At 36.0% G+C, this 21,879-nt stretch overlaps 1 protein-coding gene across 3 annotated transcripts in view; it reads right to left on the bottom strand.

Moving 5' to 3' along the window:
- Positions 1-21,879, bottom strand: part of SMAD4 (SMAD family member 4) — a 54,430-nt gene that overhangs the window by 7,238 nt on the left and 25,313 nt on the right. Inside the window, exons 6-12 of one of the 3 annotated variants that reach the window (XM_055368535.2) lie at positions 19,525-19,644; positions 19,313-19,429; positions 17,858-17,908; positions 12,106-12,289; positions 10,533-10,701; positions 992-1,130; positions 350-462 (exon numbers count right to left, since the gene is read on the bottom strand). In XM_055368535.2, coding sequence (XP_055224510.1) covers positions 449-462; positions 992-1,130; positions 10,533-10,701; positions 12,106-12,289; positions 17,858-17,908; positions 19,313-19,429; positions 19,525-19,644 — 794 coding nt within the window. In that variant the 3' untranslated portion in view covers positions 350-448. Of the gene's footprint in view, positions 1-349; positions 463-991; positions 1,131-10,532; positions 10,702-12,105; positions 12,290-17,857; positions 17,909-19,312; positions 19,430-19,524; positions 19,645-21,879 lie in introns of those variants that run through there. The other 2 variants (XM_004059429.5, XM_019014070.3) reach the window with 2 other exon arrangements.

The following is a 21,879-nucleotide window of genomic DNA, read 5'->3' as shown; positions in this document are numbered from 1 at the left end:
ACTATTACTCAGTGGTGGCAACTGATGAGAATATGAAACTTAATAATAGTTCTGGATTCTTCAGTAAAAGCATGTTTATAACACTGAAACCAGCAAATTAATGGTTTAGATCCCCAAATTTTAAAAAATCAAATTCTCTCAATGAATATGCCTAATCTACCTCTAAATTGTAAACTCCTGAACATAAGTCACAATGGAGACTGCATCTAATTTTCCAGTCAGAACATACAGTCATATAGTCCATCTGCATTCATCAGTATTACAATGAAACTAATGGGAGGAATTTGCATGTACTGTAGAGAAACCTGCAGGGCCACTGCAGTTTTCTTAGCCAGTGTGATTTGCTTACCACACTGAAGAGGTTAAGAACAGGGGTTGAATGAATCACTAGTTATGCCTTCAGACGTGGAAGATGGGTGCCACGTGTTTCCATCATAAAAGTCTATAGTCAGGAGTTTAACTCTGCAGTAAAAAATTCCCCATCAGTGTGAAACCTGGCACACAGTTCAATTTTACCCTAAAATTAAAAAAAAGTCTACAAGTTATCAAAATACCACCCTCACTTAGTTTTCTCTCCATGTTTAGCATACTTTAAAAAAAAATTGGAAAAGTGTCCAACTCTGAAATTGAAATATGCTTTCCTTAGTAGAATAAAGCCAAGCACTTCAGTGATTACAACCCACCCTGGCTGGTGAGGCAGAATTATAATAAGCATCAACAAAAAAGGAGGAGATGGAACAGTATAATATAATAATCATCCCCTTTCTCCTTTATCCCATACTCCATTTTTGATACAAAAAGAATGCAAACAGGGTCATAGGCAAAAAGCAACTATTACAGAAGAACAGATTTTACCAATTCAAAAATGTCATCATCCCAGTAAAAAAAAACTTTAATTTCTATTATTGCTCAAAGAAACTAATCAACTGAGTAAATCAAGATAAAAATATCAACTATTATACCTTTAAAAAAGAATCAAAAGCATACTTACTGATAGCTGGAGCTATTCCACCTACTGATCCCGGGCCAGGGATGTTTCCTGCCACGGCTGCTGCCTGGGCAGCTGCTGCAGCTTGTGCAGTAGCCGCCTGCTGCTGCATCTGTCGATGACACTGACGCAAATCAAAGACCTTTTAAGAAAAAACATTTCATATTATGAGTCCATAAAGAAAAATTCCATACATCAAAAACCAATGCCTGACTTATTTAAAACTCAGTTTCATTATACCTCTCACATGAAAAGAATTAATTAAAACATGTAAACTTTTATGTACATTGTGATTGGTCTAAAACTAGTTAGGAAAGGTGGCTTGGAGCTCACCAAGAAGACCATGTCAACATCATGATGGCTTTGGCTGCCACACACCTCTGTATCTTTTATCTAGTTCGAAGTGGGTCAGCTATTACTGTCCTTGTGAAAATCTGTGTAAAATGTACAATTAAGAAGTCCCCCTCCCCCTTTCATAATCAAATTGCTGAATTTTCCTTAGGCTGGAGTTGATAGCTTTGGTCGCCTGGCCAACTTTTTGTCTTATCATTTTTGCTTATTTGGAGGAGTTTAACAAAATGGCACTGTCGCTATATAAGAGAGATCAACATTTTTCAGAGATGCGTACTTTAGCAAATAGAAGCAAAATAATATCCAGGACTTGTTTTAAAATACTTAAGAGAAGAAACAACAACAAAAAGACTAGATCAAACAAATATAAAATTGTAACTACTTAATCCGTGTGATGGGTATATGGGATTTCATTAGTTTCTCTCTACATTTCTTTGTTTGTAAATGTTCATAATTTTTAAGGAAAAAAAGGCCCAGTTTTAAATCCCATCACCGATATCTGCTAATTATATGGGCTGAGTTTCTTTTATCTATAAAATGGGAATGCTAAGTGTACATACTTTCATGAGGTTGTTGCAAACTTGGCATAGTATACAGTTACTTATTTTGTTTTTAGCCTCCCCTGTAGTCATTTATCTTTCAGCACGAGTTAAGGAGTTAATAAATAATTTTACTTTTATCAACCAAGTGAAGAACTGGCATAGTAAGGAAGGGGTTGCCATATCTACCCTTATATTTATGAAAGTACTGGAATGTTCTTTTAATATGCAACAAATTACAGATAATAAATCACATCACCTTTTTTTCTGGGGAAAAAAATCTTCCTAAAATATTTGCTTATTTGCATTTTTAAAAAGCATTGGAAGATTACACAAAAAGAATTTGCAGGAAAGGAGAACAAGGACAGGTTCTGAAGCAAGGCTGCTCAATGTCCACTGTTTTTAAATCACTTTAATTTCTGAACCATGTGGCTATACTCCCTATCTAAAAGGACATGAATACTTTTTAAAGTCCCATTACGTACATAAGGGGCCCAATACAAGCAAGCATAAATAATCTTGAAAATAAGAGAAATCTGAGAATGCATAATTTTTTAGTTGATGATAAACAATAGTTTTAGAACTTAAACCATAATTTTCAGATGCTTGAAAAAATTCTGATAATCTTCAACCATGGTATTTACATGAACCACAAAAACATACAATAACATACCCTCTCCAAATAACAAATTGCACTCCTACTTACTCCTATTTCTCTACTCAGTGTCCATTTCCTCAAAAAACTTTTCCCAATTAGCACCAATGAAGGACAACACTCAGACTACCCTATTCTTTGAAGAGACATGAATTTGTCCAATATACATATATGTATTTCCTGGACTATTAGGTCCTAAAATACTTTAGTAAAGAAAGCAATGACAGGGGCATGGTGGCAGATGCCTGTAATCCCAGCACTTTGGGAGGCCCAGGTGGGAGGATCACTTGAGCCCAGGAGTTCAAGACCAGCCAAGACCCCAACTCCACAAAAAAATTTAAATTTAAAAGAAAGCATGACAAAGTCAGGTTCTAGAAATCAGAAAGCCCACAACACCCAGAAGTGAAACCACTACTTCCTCAAATTTCTCACAGTCCATTCGTTTCAGAACTTCTAGGCTATGACATTTGGAAGGCATTACCCAGTACAGAACAAAGCAGGGACTCAAACGTTTGAAAAGGTAAATAGCTCTACAACCACTTTTTTAAAGAAGTAAATTAATAAACTTTACTTTTTTAGAGCAGTTTTAGGTTCACAGCACAATTAAGCAGAAAGTACAGAGTCCCTGTCCCCACACCCAACCTTCCGCCACTATCAACATCCCCACTACAGTGGCACAATTGTTACAATCAATGAATTTACACTGACACATCATTATCACCCAAAACCCAGTTTACGTAAGGGTTCACTCTTGGTGTTGTACATTCTATGGGTTTGTACACATTTATGATGCTGAACACCTTTTCATATGCTTGTTTGCCATATGTGAATCTTCTTTGGTGAGGTGTCTGTTCATGTCTTTTGCCTTTTTTGTTGTTGTTGTTGTTGTTGTTAAGATGGGGTCTTGCTATGTTGCCCAAGCTAGTCTTGAACACCTGGGCTGAAGGGTCCTCCCACATCAGCCTCCCAACTAGCCGGGACTACAGGCACATGCCACCATGCCTGGCTAATTTTTTTTTTTTTTTTTTTTTGGTAGAGATGAGGTCTTGCTGTTGCCCAGGCTGATCTTGAACTACTCCTGGGCTCAAGCAATCCTCCTACCTTGACCTCCCAAAGTGCTGGGATTACAGGAGGCAATCACTATGCCCAGTCTATTCTGCCCATTTTTTAACTGCATTGTTTATTTTATTGTTGAGTTTTAAGAGTTCTTTGTAATTTTGGATAACAGTCCTTTACTAGATGTGTCTTTTGCAAATATTTTCACCCAGTCTGTGGCTTGTCTTCTCATTCTCTGACCCTGTCTTTCACAGAGCAGAACTGTTTCATTTCAATGAAGTCAGGCCTATCAATTCTTTCCTTCATGGATCATGCCTTTGATGTTGTATCTTAAAAGTTCTCGCTTTTTCTCTTGGCCAGGCACAGTGGCTCTCTCCTGTAATCCCAGCACTTTGGGAGGCCGAGGCAGGCGGATCACTTGAGGTCAGGAGTTCCTGACCAGCCTGGCCAACATGGTGAGACCCCATCTCTACTAAAAATGCAAAAATTAGCCAGGCATGATGGTGCAAGCTTGTAATCCCAGATACTTGGGAGGCTGAGACAGGAGAATCCCTTAAACCCGGGAGGCGGAGGCTGCAGTCAGCCAAGATGGCGCCACTGCACTCCAGCCTGGGCAACAGAGCAAGACTCCGTCTCAAAAAAAAAGTTCTCACTTTTTCTCTTATATTATCTTCTAGAAGTTTTATAGTTTTGTGTTTTACATTTAGGTCTCCACAACCACTTTTTTTTTAATCATCACTAACCAAGTATGGTATGTATATATATATATGATGTTATCTGGGAGTAGGGAATACAAGTTAATTATAATCTCCAAGATTCAAGTATGCCTTTAACATTAACACTCCCCCACCCCCACCATGAGTCATTTAAAAAAATAACCAAGTAATATGTCACACATAGGCTCTCTCCAATGTGTTGTAAATAATCGCAATTAGGATTGTTTCAGCCTGAATCTATGCTAACATCAGCAGCACATATTACAGGTTACCCACATGGATTAAACTTTATGACTTGCATCTGCAGATGCAGTAAAAATGATTCATTGGGCACCTCAGCAAACCTCCCTTCCACAGATTATTTACGTAATTATAGCACTCAAACCAGAAGACCTAAAATTATTCAGTTAGGTTCACTAATAACTAAAACCTGCATTGCCTCCTGACTTCACACTGTAACTAATCCATTGATAACGGATACCATAACAGATTCCATTTGTTACACTGGATGATAAAAATTAAAGCTATTATTGAAATGCTACTGTCTTCCTTTCATAATTTGACTAAATTGTTGACAAAGGCAATTCAAAGTAATCAAAGGCTTTAAATATTCTTTTTGGCTCAGATCCAAAAAATATTTCTGACCACCACTCCTGAGCTAATTTCTGCTTTAATTTATTTAACCATGTTTTCTGAATTTATTACAAACCCGTTACTTAACAAAGATGTGTGTCTCATAAAGATCACTGACAACATCTTTAGGTTATTGTCTTTTACAACCAGGAGTCAAATTTTGCCATTTTCCTTTGACAAGGCTTAAATGCAATACTATATAATCTTAAATTAACATTAGGAAACAGTAATCCAGAATGAAAAATGCACCTGAACATAAACAAGATTGTGCTAAGGACATTCTAAGTTCTACCTGACTTAGGGAATCACAATGAGTGGTAATTGGGAATAAATTTAAATGAGGTTCATAATACCCTCTGACCTAGTCTACCAGTGGTTTAGAAGCATCTGCTGCCCCTTCCTCTAAAATAAATGTGTTCAAAAACAAACCCAACTCAATATTAACACAGGAAGTTTGCAAATCAAAACTACCACAATAAGATTATACTTCACACCTACTACAATGGCTAAAATAAAAAAGATAGATAACAAGTACTGATGAGAACGTAGAGAAATTGGAACCCTCACACCCTGCTAGTGAGAACGTAAAGTGGTGCAGCCATTTTGTAAAGCAGTCTATCAGTTTCTCAAAAAGTTTACATAGAGTTATCTTACAATCCAGCAATTCCACTTTTAGGTATGTACCCAAGAGAAATGAAAACACACAAATACTTATACACAAATGTTCATAGCAGTATCCTTCATAACATAGCCAAAAAGTGGAAATCAAGTCCATCAATGGATAAACTGATGAACAAAATGTGTGTGGAGCACTATTCAGCCATAAAAAGGAGTGAAGAATTGGTATGTGCTACATGGATGAAGCTTGAAACATTATGCTTAGTGAAAAGAAGCAAGTCATAAAAGACTATATTACATAATTCTCTTCTATATAAAATGCCCTGAATAGGCAAATCTACAAAGAGCGTAGAATAGTGGTTGTCTAGAGCTAATGGAAATGGAGAGTTGGGGGTGATAGTTAAAAGGGTATATGGAGTTTTTTTCCACAGTCATGAAAATGCTCCAAAATTGAGTAGTAATGACTGCAAAATGTTGTGAATATACTAACAATCATCGAATTGTCCAATTTAAATGGGTGACTTGTATGTCATGTGAATTCTCTCTCAAAATCTCAATAAAGCTATTAAAAACTTGAAACGCCCAGTGCTAAATAACACAAAACAAAACATATTTTACTTTTGAAAGCAAAAGAACAAGGCCACTTAAAGAGAATTCAAACATTTGCTTCATTTAAAGCTTGTAAAATGATCATTTCATTACATCAGATTTTCGTAAGTATAAAATGACTATGTCATGAGAGAAGCAGGAAGAAAAGTCAACTTAGAAGGGTGAAAAAAACCACAATTTAGTCCTAGCTTCTTGGCTTATAAAATGAAATTATGGCTTTCCAAGTGTGTTTTCCTCATTTTAATTAAAAAGGGGAATGTGTGTGTGTGTATGTGTGTGTGTGTGTGTGTATGTGCATGCACACACATTTGTGTACTCAAAGTGTGGGCACTCCTTCCAGGGGTGCATGTTATCTACATACAATTTACCCCAATAATATCATCTCCTGTGAAAATCTGATAACTTACAAATCCCTTAGTTACTGCTACCCAAAAAAACGAATGAAGAAAACGCCAATGGTTAAATTCTAAGGTATACAGTATTCCTCCCTTATCCATGGGGGATATGTTCCAAGACTTCCAGTGGATGCATGAAACTTTAGATAGTACTGTGCATATACTATGTTTTTTCCTATACATACATACCTCATAATGAAGTTTAACTTACAAATTAGGCATAGTAAGAGATTAACAACAACAGGTAATAATAAAACAGAACAATGTTAACAATATCCCAGCATCATTACCCTCACACTTTGGGACCATTATGAACTAAATAAAGGTTACTGGATGACAAGCACTGTGAGACCATGACAGTCAATCTGAAAACTGAGCTCGCTACTCAGTGACTAACGGGTGGGTAGACAGCATGGATATGCTGGCAAAAGGTTTTACATCCCAAGCAGAATGGAGTGAGATTTCATCATCTACTCAGAACAGCGCACATTTTAAAACCTATGAATTGTTTCTGGAATTTTTCATTTAATATTTTTGGACTGTGGTTGACCATGGATACCTGAAGCCAGGGAAAGTGAAATTGTGGATGCGGTTGTACTTGTAACTGTCTCTTTCTGACTAGTAAGACTCTTCTAAAGAACAGTAATATACTTGGTAAACAGACATAATTATTTTAAAATCTTAGTTAATATAAACAAATGAGATTTTTTTAATTCCAAATATCTTGTCCAACAAGGTATTTATCTATTTCTCATGGTAAAAGTATGAGATCACTATTAAGATCTGTCCAAGACAGTGGTTTATCAAGTGATGACTTGTCTCACACCCTGGGGGCTTTTCAAAGGCCATCTGTACCAAAATATAAATAAGTCACAATGTATTTATTTGACATCCAAGAAATTACACTTGCACGATTCCACATTATTTAAGCTCAATTGTTTTAAATATTACTCCATATCTGATTAAGTTTATAAATACTATCTGGCACACAGTATATATTCAACACCATAGTTCTCTATCCAGTCACTTTAAATTACATAAATAAAACAAGAGACTTCTGAGTCAAGATGGGTTAAGTGGGTATACATAATCACCTTCTCTCTCTGCTTCAACCACATACAAATAACAGAAAAACTATTTAAAATAGTCATCCTCTCCAAACTGATCATGAAATTCATATGGAAACAATCCATACATCCAAACTGATGATAAATAAAACCCACAGTGGAGAGCAGAGACTAAAGATAGGAGGTACTAGGGGTATACCAAGACCATAAACAAAGGGCAGGGGACAGGAATTTGACTTCTTGGAATAATATGGAGAGAAACAACAGCCAAACTCTCTGGGGGCTACAACTGGGCACCTGCCCATAAATCAAGTGCTGGTAAAATACAGCCAATTCAGAAGTACACCTAGGAATAAAATATTTGCCCATGGCAGGGAAAAGTTTCAGAGAAATCTAGGCAATCAGGAATTAGGCCCCAAGCATACCTGCAGAATGGAACTCAATTTCCCCAGGAGACAAAGTCCCCCTACTTCCTAAATTTATAAGATTTGGTTCTGAGATGTGAATCCCAGATGCCAGGGTAAGGCAAAATTGCCACATAGGGTGAAGCAATGACAGGAAGAAAAAATAAATAATAAAATGAGTGAATTCTCTCAAAACAAACTGGGCCCACGAATACAAAATGGACTACAAAACATATAAGGAAATCCAAAGCCATTAAAAAATAACAACAAAAGGCCAGGCGTAGTGGCTCACACCTGCAATCCTTGCACTTTGGGAGCTGAGTTGGGCTGATCACTTGAGGTCAGGAGTTCCAGACCAGCCTGGCCAACACGGTGAAACCCTGTCTCTATTAAATACAAAAATTAGCCAGGCGTGGTGGCACACACCTGTAATCCCAGCTACCGGAGAGGCTAAGGCATGAGAATCACTTAAACCCTGGAAGCAGAGGTTGCAGTGAGCCAAGATGGCACCACTGTACTCTAGCCTGGGTGACAGAGCAAGACTCTGTCTCAAAAATAATAATAATAAAGCATAAATAACCAATACAGAAATTACTTATGGAAAAAAACTGCAAAATACAAATAATTTCCACCTCATAGAGACAATTCCATTATACATACCACTCCAGACTTATGGGTACATATAAACAAATAACAAATATCATGATATCATTTAACAAAAATGGGATCATAGTCTATGTATTGTCTATTTATTTATTTATTTTTGAGAAAGGGTCTCACTCTATCACCTAGTCTGGAGCACAGAGGCATGATCATGGCTCTCCGCAGCCTTGAACTCCTGGGCTCAAGCAATGCTCCCATCTCAGCCTCCCAAGTAGCTAAAACTACAGGCATGCACCACCACACCCAGCTAATTTTTTAATTTTTTTGTAGAGATGGGGGGGTATCACTTTGTGGCTTACGTTGGTCTTGAACTCCTGGCCTCAAGCAATCCTCCAACCTTGGCCTCCAAAAGTGCTAAGATTACAGGCATGAGCCACTAAATCAGGCCTTATGTATTGTTTAATAAGTAACTTTTCTATACACATGGATATCCTATCAATAAATATAATACTTTATTGTTTTATTCTATTGTTCTAACAGACTAAAACTTTAACTGATGCTCTATTGTTATAAAATTTTAACAGGGAATTGATGCTAATTTATTAAGTGTAATAAATAGCACCGTGATTATGTTTTTCAGAAGTCTGTATAGATTTGTGAGTTACACAGGAGTATTTTATGAGTTACTCACACAGAAATATTTTATGAGTGACTATGCTGTTTGGAATTGGCTTTCAACGACTCCAGGGAAAAAAAAGTTGGGGGAGAAACACATTAAAGATTGGTAAAGTGCTGATAATTGTTGCAGCTGGATGACAGGTACATGTGGTTTATTATTTTCGCTATAATTGGTATGTTTAAAAGTGTCATATAAAAAAATTCCAACATTCTTTAACTGAACTATAACTGGAAATGAGAAACTGGGTTTGCTGTTGTGAGGTAATCAGGCAATTCCATTTTTATGGATGCTATGGGGCTACATTATTTTTATCCTAAGCAACTTCCTGGTAATAAGTTATGAGATACAGTTAATTCCACCAATTTACAATCACTGACAATGAAAATGTTGAGGATGACGCAAAATTAAAAATATATTTAGGCTATCTAATTACGACTGTCTTTCTCTTTCAAAAACAGGTTATATTATAAAGTAAAATTCAAATAGGTTGAATATATAACTAGTGAAAAATATTTCAGGCTTATCAGGTTCTTAATTTGAAAAGCTATTAATTTTAGAATTCCCTTCCATAAAATCCTGAAGATTGGCTAAGATGAAAGTCCAGAGTCTGATTCTTACAAATTTCAAGTTACAGGAATACAACTTTGGAGGCTTCACTCAGTATTTTCAAGAGCCTTTGTATTACTCTAAAACATGTAACAGGCCTGGCACAGTGGCTCACACCTGTAATCCCAGCACTTTGGGAGGCCAGGTTGGGCGGATCACTTAAGGTCAGGAGTTCGAGACCAGCCTGGCCAACATGGTGAAACCCCGTCTCTACTAAAAATACAAAAAATTGCCAGGCACAGTAGCATGTGCCTGTAATCCCAGCTACTTGGGATGCTGAGACACAAGAATTGCTTGAACCTGGGAGGCGCAGGTTGCAGTGAGCCGAGATCACGCCACTGCACTCCAGCCTGGGCGACGAGAGCAAGACTCTGTCTCAAAAATAAATAAATAAATAAATAAAATAAAAAACAAAACGTAACAAATTGGCAACCATAAAACTAGATTACTGATAATGTCAACAAATGCCCTCAGAAAATGTGTTTTTTATACTTAAACACAATTTATTATTTAATATATAAAACATTTTTCCATTCCTTCCACCCAGATTTCAATTCTTTTGACAACAAATAGAGCTTTAAGTCTAAAATATTCAAATAAAATTGTAACTAACCTTTATATATGCACTTGGGTAGATCTTATGAACAGCATCTCCAGGTGCACGCCCAGCTTCTCTATCTAAGTAGTAACTCTGTACAAAGACCGCATGGTCACTAAGGCACCTGACCCAAACATCACCTTCACCTTTACATTCCAACTGCACACCTTTGCCTATGTGCAACCTTAGGAAGAAAAAAGAAATTACATTTTATCTTGGTAAGTATTTTAAATTAAATTTTAGTTCAGATTGTATAGCATGCTTAATATTGAAAAATTAAAGATCACACAAAACCAAAAGATAGCTATTAACATTTTTGTATATTTCCTTTTTTCTTTTCCTGTTCATATCTAATAATGATGCACATATTTACAACACTTACTATGTGTCAGGAGCGTGTAGTATGAATTCTCATTAAACCCTTACAACTCAATAAGTACTATTATTCTCATTTTTTTAGATAAGGAAACTAAGGCATACTGTCCAAATTGATAGCCACTAGCCACATGTGACTATTTAAATTAAATTAAAACTAATTAGAAATCCGATTAGTCAATCATGTGAGCTATAATTTAAGTGCTCAATAGCTACATGTGGCTAGTGGCTACCGAACTGGACAGTTCAAATATAAATCATTTTCTTCATCACAGAAAATTCTATTAGGCAGAACTGGCTTAGAGGTTAGGTAATTTGCCAAAGTCACATGACAGCAAGTGATAGAGCCAAGATTATGTTCTTTAGCACACACATCCTTAAAAGCCGAGATCATACAGTAGCTAAAATGGAATGTTCCTGTAATATTTCACTGTAAGCATTTCCATTTCATTATATAAACTTTTTTTTTTTTTTTTGAAACGGAGTCTCGCTCTGTCGCCCAGGCTGGGGTGCAGTGGCACGATCTCAGCTCACTGCAACCTCCACCTCCTGGGTTCAAGCAATTCTCCTGTCTCAGCCTCCTGAGTAGCTGGGATTACATGTGGACACCACCACATATGGCTAATTTTTGGCAGAGACAGGGTTTCACCATGTTGGCCAGGCTGGTCTCGAACTCCTGACCTCAAGTGATCTGCCCGACTCCGCCTCCCAAAGTGCTGGGATTATAGGTGTGAGCCACCGCACCCAGCCTCATTATATAAACTTTTAAACATTTTAATGACTGTATAAAAAACGAAAAATTTATCATAATTTACTTAACCATTTCCCTTTTATTACCAATTTTTTTAACATTATAAGTAAAACTTTCAGAAACATGTTCTCATTTAATATTACTTCCTTTCAGTAATTTGTAGAAATGTATGATCACAGAAAATAAAATTTTCAAACTGAATTCCAAAAGGTATACTTACTATTCAAAACATAGAAACCTACTAACATAAAAAAGGCTATCTTTTATCATTATATGTTAAACAACAAAAACATCGACAATTAAGATGGAGTGCTTACAAATTCTGAGTTTTCAACATGACCTTTATTCCTTTATTTATATTTAAGAACACATATAATGTACATGGGAAAACATAACCTTGAATAAAAGACAATGTACTATGCTCAATTTTTTAAAGTAACTATCTGACTATACAATCAATACCTTGCTCTCTCAATGGCTTCTGTCCTGTGGACATTGGAGAGTTGACCCAAACAAAAGCGATCTCCTCCAGAAGGGTCCACGTATCCATCAACAGTAACAATAGGGCAGCTTGAAGGAACCTTAAATGTCTCTCCTACCTGAACATCCATTTCAAAGTAAGCAATGGAACACCAATACTCAGGAGCTATAGGAAATAAATGGGAAAGAACATCCTCCCATGAGAGAAAGATATAAGGCTTTCACTTGCACTCCACAACACAGTTTTTCCTAAAAGAAAGGGTGAAGGGAGGGGAGATGGAAATGTAATGCACCCAAAACAACTGGATTAAAATAACATAATGCATTAAAAGGTAGGAATTTCCATGTCTTCTATTTTCTAGCTCAGTACCTAGCACTGTTCTTAAAACACTAATTTGTTTTTTTTTTAATTTCCCATTACCACTTATCCTCAAGTTCTAAAAGTCATTTTTTAAAATCTGGAATTTGGTTCTTACCTCAAAGGACCAGGTCAACTGAGAATTTAAAGAACAGAAATAATCAGAATCTAAAATAAATTATTTTACCATGATGTTTCATTTGACTATACATATTCTCTATGTAGTCTCAACTTTTATTTTTTAAAAACACACTGACCCTAAGATGTATTCCAGGGAACTGTCCTTGAATAACATCGACTCATGACATATTTTTATAGATTCCCTAATTGAGAGAAAGTGCATAAGCAAGTCAGCTATCCCATCCCTGAGTTAAGGTTAATTATACTCTAATCACACAGTTGTTGTACACACAGATTCTCAACTGTCTCTTGGGTAGAAGGTCATTTGTCCCACCTATGCCATAGCAAAAGGTATTTTTAGTGAAGTCAGGTCATGTTAACTACCACAATTTTAACTTTGGAGATGTATTTAGTGTACTCATTTGAACAATAATATATAATTTTGAATCACTGGGAAAAAAGAGGTGCTACTCTGGTTTACAAAGACAACTCATCAAGTATTTCTAATTTTTATTTGTAAACAACAATTATTACATCAAGCCCAAATACATAAAAATTATTTGGCTTTCCTGTTTTAACTCATTTAACAGATATCTACAAAGTATCTAGGGATCTTTCTGGGCACTGCATACACAGTAGAAAACAAAACAGCTACAGTCCCTGTTCTCACAGAGGTGCAGGGGCAGACAAATAAGCAAACAAATGAAATAACTCAGATAACAATGAACACTGTGAAGAAAGTAAAACAGGGCATGGAACAGCAGATGATTGGGAAGAACACTTCAGACTGGATGGTAGGGGACATCCCATCTGAAAAGATGGGACCTGAATAACATTTTATCTATGTGAAGACTGAACAGATTTCAAAGAGGAAGCAAAAGCAAAGACCCTAGGGTGGAAATAGGTTCGACATATTTAAAAGAAAGATTTATCTGTATCTCAATAAGCTGTTTATGAACTTTAAACTAGAATGTGAAGCAATAAAACTTTCAACAATCTTACTTTCAACAAAGTTACTTAGAAAGACAAAAAAGAAACCCAGATCTTACGGAAAAAAAAAAAATAACCTAAAATGAAGTATGATTGATGCTTAAAATTTTTTAAAAGAAAACAACTTGTAAAAGCTATGTACCCTAATTACTTTTCAAAATGCTGCCTAGCAATAAAATACTTTCCAATGCAATGAGGAGTTATCAAAACAGATCACATGAAGATTGAATAATTCAAAAACTTAAAAACTCAAATGTTTTGCCATGTCACTCTAATGAACTTGTCACAAAGATAAATATTTGTTTAAATATATTTCATTATGCTTAGAACATAAAAACCAGTGATACACCAAGTGTCTTCACTGAGTGTCTTCTTAAAAAGCCAGTTTTGAAGTATTTATGAAATTATTTTCAGCCGGGCATGGTGGCTCATGCCTATAATCCCAGCACTTTGGGAGGCCAAGATGGGCAGATCACTTGAGCCCGAGCACTTTGGGAGGCCAAGATGGGCAGATCACTTGAGCCCAGGAGGTCAAGGCCAGCCTGGGCAACATGGTGAAACCGTGTCTCTACGAAAAATAGAAAAATTGGCTGGGCGTGGTTGTGTCCATCTGTAGTCCCAGCTACGCGGGAGGCTGAGATGGGAGAATCACCTAAGTCTGGGAGGTCAGGGCTGCAGTGAGCCATGAGAGTGCCACTGCACTCCAGCCCAGGCCACAGAGTGAGACCCCGTCTCAGAAATTTAAAAAAAAAAAAAAAAAAAATATTGTCTATAGAAAATGTAATGTGAAGGTATCACATTATGCTATGGACAAGAAGCTTCAGCAAACAACTGATAGGTACACTGGTTAAACCAAAACTACAGAGATTGTCTAAGACAACAATTACCCAATGTTTTGGCGGCCAAAAAAAACACAACAAAAAACAGTAACAACACTTAAAAGTGGTCTTTACACAATCAGTCCAAATGTTAAATTGTTTTAAACAAGTATTTATAAAGCTAGGTAAAAAGAAAATGAGGGCCAGGCACGGTAGATCACGCCTGTAATCCCAGCACTTTGGGAGGCCGAGGCGGGCAGATCAAGAGGTCAGGAGTACGAGACCAGCCTGACCAACATAGTGAAACCCCGTCTCCACTAAAAATACAAAAATTAGCCGGGCGTGGTGGTGGGCGCCTATAGTCCCAGCTACTTGGGAGGCTGAGGCAGGAGAATGGTGTGAACCCGGGAGGCAGAGGTTGCAGTGAGCCAAGTCGCGCCACTGCACTCCAGCCTGGGTGACAGAGCGAGACTCCGTCTCAAAAAAAAAAAAAAAAACAGCAAACAAACAAGTAAAGCCAGATTACTAGACTGTTTAGGGATGTATTCATCACTTTAAAAGGGCCAGGCGTTGGGGCTCACGCCTGTAATCCCAGCATTTTGGGAGCCGATGGGGCAGAGATCACTTGAGGCCAAGAGTTCAAGACCAGCCTGGATAACATGGTGAAACCCTACCTCTACTAACAATACAAAAATTAGCCAGGCATGGTGGCGGGTGCCTATAATCCCAGCTACTCGGGAGGCTGAGGCAGGAGAATGTCTTGAACCTGGAGGTGGAGGTTGCAGTGAGCCGAATTGCGTGACTGCACTCTAGCCTGGGCGACAGAACAAGAGTTCATCTCAAAATACATAAATAAAAATTTAAAAAATAAATAAAAGAGCAAAAAAAAAGTGATATCCATAAAAAGCAGGACAGTAGCTACCTCTGGGGAGAAGGAAAGAGAAGGTTTTGACAGAGACAAAATTCATGGGGTAGGAGGGTTTCTGGGATGCCATAATGTTTTAGTTCTCAATCTGTGGTTACATGAGTACTGGTTTTAGTGATGTTAGACTATATACTTACTTGTGTTACGTACTTTTCTGTATATTACATTTCTCAAAAAAAAAAAAAGTTTATGAAAAGGCTAGACCCCTTGACCTACAAAAATGTTTAAAATCACAACACACAATATAACACAGAAAATCTGTTACAGAAGATAATAAATATATATCGTTAAAAGAATGCTTCTGCCCCACTAACATCACCTTTTTCCTAACCAGAACAAGTATTTGCCTCTTAAATCAGCAAAAAGTTTATTAAACTATGACATCTACTGCTAGCCAGCACAGTAACTCTGGTTCTCACACTCTGGTGTCACTGTAATATGGCCTTTTGATCTAGAAATTCTATAAATTTCTTAAACTAAAATATGAGAAAAGTTATAAACACAAAGATGTTCCTTTCTATTTTTTTAAACAGCTAGAAGAAAAATTAAACCAACATAATCAATAACAGAACATTTACACAAAGAAAATTATGTAGACCTATTTAAGAATTGTATGTTACCCTTTGAATTAATCATTATGGGCGCTGTGTTTATGTTTTAAAAACCTTTACTGGAAATATATACTAAGATATTTACATATAAAACTAATATAGGATTTGCTTCAAAATAATATAGAATGAAGAAAGAGTGAGTATGAATGAAACAAGATTGGTCATTACTTGATAATGGCTGAAACTGAGGAATGAGTACAATGGGGGAACTTCCTGTATTATTCCGGTATGCCTAAAATTCTTTATGCTTGACTTATACACAGTGGAGTACTATTCAGCCATAAAAAAAATGCGATTCAGTCACTTGCGACAACATGGATAGAACTGGAGGTATTATGTTAAGTGAAAGAACCCAGGCAAAGAAAGACAAACATCACATGTTCTTATTTGTGGGATCTAAAAATCAAAACAATTGAACCCATAGAGACAGAGAGTAGAAGGATGGTTACCAGAGGCTGGGAAAGGTAGTGGGGGATTGGGGGAAGGTGAGGATGGTTAATAGTACAAAAAGTAGTTAGAATGAATAAGGTCTAATATTTTACAGCACAACAGGGTGACTGTAGCCAATAATTTAATTGTACAGTTTAAAATAACTAACAGAGTATAGATTGTAACACAAAAGATAAATGCTTGAGGGGATGTATACCCCATCTTCCATGATGTGATTATCATGCATTACATGCCTGTATCAAAACATCTCATGTGCCCCATAAATATATACATCTCCTATGTACTCACAAAGATCAAAAATAAAATCATTTAAAAATATATTTTTTTAATTTTTCAAGCTTGGTGTGGTGGCTCACGTCTATAATCCCAGCACTTTGGGAGGCTAAGGCAGGAGGATCACTTGAGGCTAGGAGTTCGAAACCAGCCTGGACAACATAGTGAGATCCCATCTCAGAAAAAAATTAAAAAATAAATAAATAAATAAAACTATTAGCAGGAGGATTGCTTTAGCCCAGGAGTTCGAGACCAGCCTGGGCAACATGGTGAGACCCTGTATCTACTAAAATACAAACATTAGCCAGGCATGGTGGCCCCTGCCTATAGTCCCAGCTACTCTAGAAGCTGAGGCAAGAGGATCGCTTGAGACCAGGAGGTCAAGGCTGTAGTAAGCTGAGATCATGCCACTGCACTCCAGTTTGGGCAACAGAGCCAGGCCCTGTCTCAAAAATAAACAAGTAAAAATAAAAATATAATTCTTCATAATTTTCTTTTAATTAGGAGGAAAATTGAGTTTATAGTTTCCAAAAAATTAAGGTGATTAGTTGAAGTAATATATTTGCATCTTTTTATGCTAAGAAAAACAGATACGAAGGGATGAGAAAAAAATTCAAAATCTATGTTTGTGTTACAAGGGACTTTCAGTATTTTATTTTCAAGTGTTTTCTGTTTTATTACCTCTATAGTTTCAAAAATTATACACAAACTTTGAACTGAAGAAAGCTACTTAGCTATTTACTCTTTTGCATACAATTTAATCAAATAGTTTCTAAATTCCAGTTAACCAGAGATCCTGAATAGAGTGAATTATTTTTCTTTTCGGCATGTACTTAAGATTCTTTCCTGGCTTTTTAAGCTATAGTTTTACAGCTGTTCTATTTGGAAACCTAGTTTTATTCTGCTGCATATTTATGTATTCAATGCTGAAGCCAGCATTTCTGTAATTCTCATTTTAGCTGAAAAGATAGTTCTTTTCTTCTGGGGACAGTTAATCTGAATAAAATATAGACAGTCTACGTGTGACTATATTGACTACTCAAACTGTTGATTAACTCATGTCATGATGAGTATTGTACTTATCTGAGAAGTTAAGTGACCCCATAAGTCCATTAAAGCCTGTGTTTGTGCGTTTCAATCACCACTAAATCAATCTAAATACAGGAAATCAATTTTGCAATACACTTACCAGGATGATTGGAAATGGGAGGCTGGAATGCAAGCTCATTGTGAACAGGCCCTAAAGAAAAGACAACAAAAATTCCATTTTCACTTATTAAAAGTTGTCTAATGCTAAAACTTTCAGTAAATCTTACTTAAATATAACTATTATAGGTTAGGAATTGTTTAAAACAAGCTTATGCAATGTCTAAGAACTTAAAAGTTTACAATAAGCAAATAGTCTTAAACTATTAATACTTTTGTGGATATTTAATAACTAACATTTTAGTGCTATCTGCCAAGTGCTATTATTATACAATTTACACATAATTTTATATCCAACATTTAATACAGCTCATAAATGAATTATTCATGTAACATTCAATACAGTACAATTTATAATGCAATGTATAATAATAAACTGTTAGGTCTATTCTAAAAACAAGTGCTTATGTTAATTAAGGATGTTTATTTAATGGAATCATAGCTAACATAATTGAAAACTGGTAATGTGTTAAAACACTGTGCTAAACACCTCACATAAATTATTACGTTTACTTCTTACAAGCACCCCTTGAGGTAGATACTACTATTATTACTCTTGAGGCTTAATGAGGTGAAATAACTTGTCAATGGTCACACAGTCTGTTAAAGGTCCAAACCCAGCACCCTTCAACACTATGACGGCCTAGCCAGCCATTAAAAATTACATTCTCTAAAGAAATGGAAAAAATAGTAACATAACTGAAAAGAAGCAAGATATATATAATACACATAGAGTAGGAGCCCCTGTCAATTTACATATACCTGTTTATATGACTGGAAGGAAAATAACAAAATATTAGAAGTGGCTGTTTTTGAGTAGCAGGATTCAGGGTAATTTTGCTTTTCTTATTTATACTTTTCTATATTTTCTAAGTTTTCTTTGGTACTATTAATATTATAATGAGAAGAAAGGGATTTAATGTATATAAGAGTTATACTCTCGATTTTACTAAGCCATATGAACAATGCTCCTATTCTACCTGAAACTACATGTTATCTATAGGGCATTCCTCCCAATCATGCCAGCACAGAGTTATCTATAGATTCAACATTATCCAAAGTACACTGAATACTACGCTGAGGGAAACCTTGAGAACTTAGCACTCAAAGGGTTTTAATCCATTATGCGTGGATATACAAGACACAGATGAGATCTAAGAACATATACAAAGCAAACAAACGAATGGAAATCAATGTGATGTTAATGAAACATTAGCAACAGAGAAATAAATGTATTTAGCAAACATCACTCCTCTAAAATAAAAAGGTAGGATAACTATGAAAAATAATACTGTTTACAAAAAATACTGAAAAGCACTATTTAATGAAACAAAATCACAGGATGAATAAAAGATGTAAAAACATTTTTAAAAAATAGAAAACAAAGCCCTACCAAAAAAAAAAAAAAATAGCCCTTACAACAAAAACAAGAGCTTACAGTAATGTCCGGGATGGGGCGGCATAGGCGGGTGGTGCTGAAGATGGCCGTTTTGGTGGTGAGGCAAATTAGGTGTGTATGGTGCAGTCCTACTTCCAGTCCAGGTGGTAGTGCTGTCTAAAAATTAAGGCCCACATGGGTTAATTTGCTTTTATAAAGGCTGCCTACTTTTTTCTCAACTATTTAAAAGATTTTTTAAAGTATGTACATACTATGATGGTAAGTAGCTGGCTGACCAGTAAATCCATTCTGCTGCTGTCCTGGCTGAGGCCCTGATGCTATCTGCAACAGTCCTTCACTATGGCTGCCCCCCAGTATACTGGCAGGCTGACCTAGAGGAACAAGAAGACATTAACATGGTACATTCATAGATGTCATCTTATGATTTCATATACTAAATGAAGGACCAATTTTATCTGATAATGCACAACTATAAAGATGGGCAAAAAGTGTAACTCACCCATGGCCTATCAGGTAAAAAACCTACAGTCATCTATAAAGGCAAACTTTAACTTGAGGAAGCTCAAAATTATTCCATTTTAGGTAATGTCTAACTAATTGTAGTGGCTTATTTCTTCACAAACATATTTCAAATGCCAGCAAAACACCACTGTACGTCTGGCCTATCATATTAACTTCTTCAGAGGTATGTCAGTTCATGCTGGCCACTCCATCCACCTCTCTCTCTGGACCTTTCTGATTAGGACCCCAAAAATCCAGGCTCAAGAAAATGTTGAAAACTGAAAAATTAATCATTATCAGCACTGGTACTAGTAATGGCAGAATGCTAGGGTTTGACAGAGAAAAGCAGAGCAGAAAATTATTTTAAATAGGATGTGATAGTGAAGATGAGGAAGTTAAAAAGATCTAGCTCTGCTGTCCAATCAATATACCATTTACTGGTTAAAAACAAACAAAAAAACTATCAGTCTACTTTCAAATTTTTTCAAGAGCTTTTATAAACCAAGAATCATTTCTTTTCAAGAACACCATCATATTCCCAGATGTACAAGAAATTAGTTGCCCTCTCTGTATGTAATATACCAAGAGAATCAAGCTTCTCTTGGCTTCTATACTATTCAAAAACCATCCTATGATATTGCTTACTGTCCTACATTTTTAAGGCTTTTTTTTTAAAGTGGAAATTTGGTTTCTTAAAGAGCATTAATTAACTCGACTGTTAATCCAATTTGGAAAGCACTAAAGTTATAATTATTTATAATTGGCATCACCTCATTCTTTTCTAAATGGGAGTATAATCAGATGGAAGAGAGTAACATGTCACCATTGCTCAAAGTATCAAAGAAAAGGAATATTTTTCTTTTCTTTACATATCACATTTCCTTAAAGCTAAGAATTACAAAACCAAAAGCTAAAGAGAATATTTCAATACTCCCCAAATTATTTATCTGTAAAAATGACATTTTAGCAACCTCCCTTCCTACTCATCCCCCAGATTCTGCAAGTTATCTTCAAAGGTTAATTATGGTTTTGTTCATATTTTTAACAATTCTACAGGCAATACTCTTAGCTAACTTACAAAAATTGTCATTAACTACACAGGATAAATTATTTTAATTTACAGGTATTTAAAAGGAAATTCTTAAAATATTCAGGTGTCAAAAGAACATAAATTGTAAAGTGACTCACTGTAGTTATCCATACTGAATACTTCCCTTATACAATTCTAAGTACATAAAATAAAGTTAAACAATACGACTAAATCAGCTCATGTAAAATAGCCTTTCAAATCTTCTATTTTAGTTCAACTTCTTTTCTTTTTTATCAATATACTTTTTGAGACCTAAGGGAACCCTCTTTTTTTTTTTTTTTCGGAGATGGAGTCTCGCTGTGTCACCCAGGCTGGAGTGCAGTGACTCGCTCTCTGCTCACTGCAAGCTCCGCCTCCTGGGTTCACGCCATTTCTCCTGCCTCAGCCCCCGGAGCCGCTGGGACTACAGGCGCATGCCACCACATAAGGGAACATTTTGACACAAGTTCTAAAACTTACAGTATTTATAGTATTCGATTATTAAAATCTACCCAATAAATACCAGGATAAAATTAGCTGCATTTCATTTCTATCACTTTTTCTAATCTTTGAATAGGATTCAACCTCAGGAAACAACACAGTCAAAATGAAGTCACTTTAGTAAGCATTGACAAAGGCACAGAAATTCAATCTCCAGATAATATAAACAGAAGTAGGTAGCTGTGCTCTAGCACTAATCTACATTCAAGTGGCTATAATGTACCTTCTTTTATTTTCTATCACTACCCACTGTTTGTCAACCATATTCCTAATTTGGTAAATAAAAAGTAGACAGATAATAGAAGCACCAAGTGATTAAGGATCTGGGTTCTCAAGTGCTTAACCTATATGACCCATTTAGAATATGCTGCCTATAGTGAGACTGTCATCTCTTAGATAGCAAACCAAATACATATTGCTTTGAAGTGGTGTAATGAATTAAAGAGGGAAAATTCTGGTATACTTCACTTGAAAACTCACAATTACAGAAATCAGTCCCCCATTTATTCCAAAGATCAAAATTTCTATGTTGAAT

The sequence above is a fragment of the Gorilla gorilla genome, chromosome 17, assembly GCF_029281585.2.
Source record: "Gorilla gorilla gorilla isolate KB3781 chromosome 17, NHGRI_mGorGor1-v2.1_pri, whole genome shotgun sequence".
Classification (NCBI taxonomy): domain Eukaryota; kingdom Metazoa; phylum Chordata; class Mammalia; order Primates; family Hominidae; genus Gorilla; species Gorilla gorilla.
The sequence above is the reverse complement of the archived record's forward strand: the minus strand, read 5'-3'. Positions and strand labels throughout refer to the sequence as shown.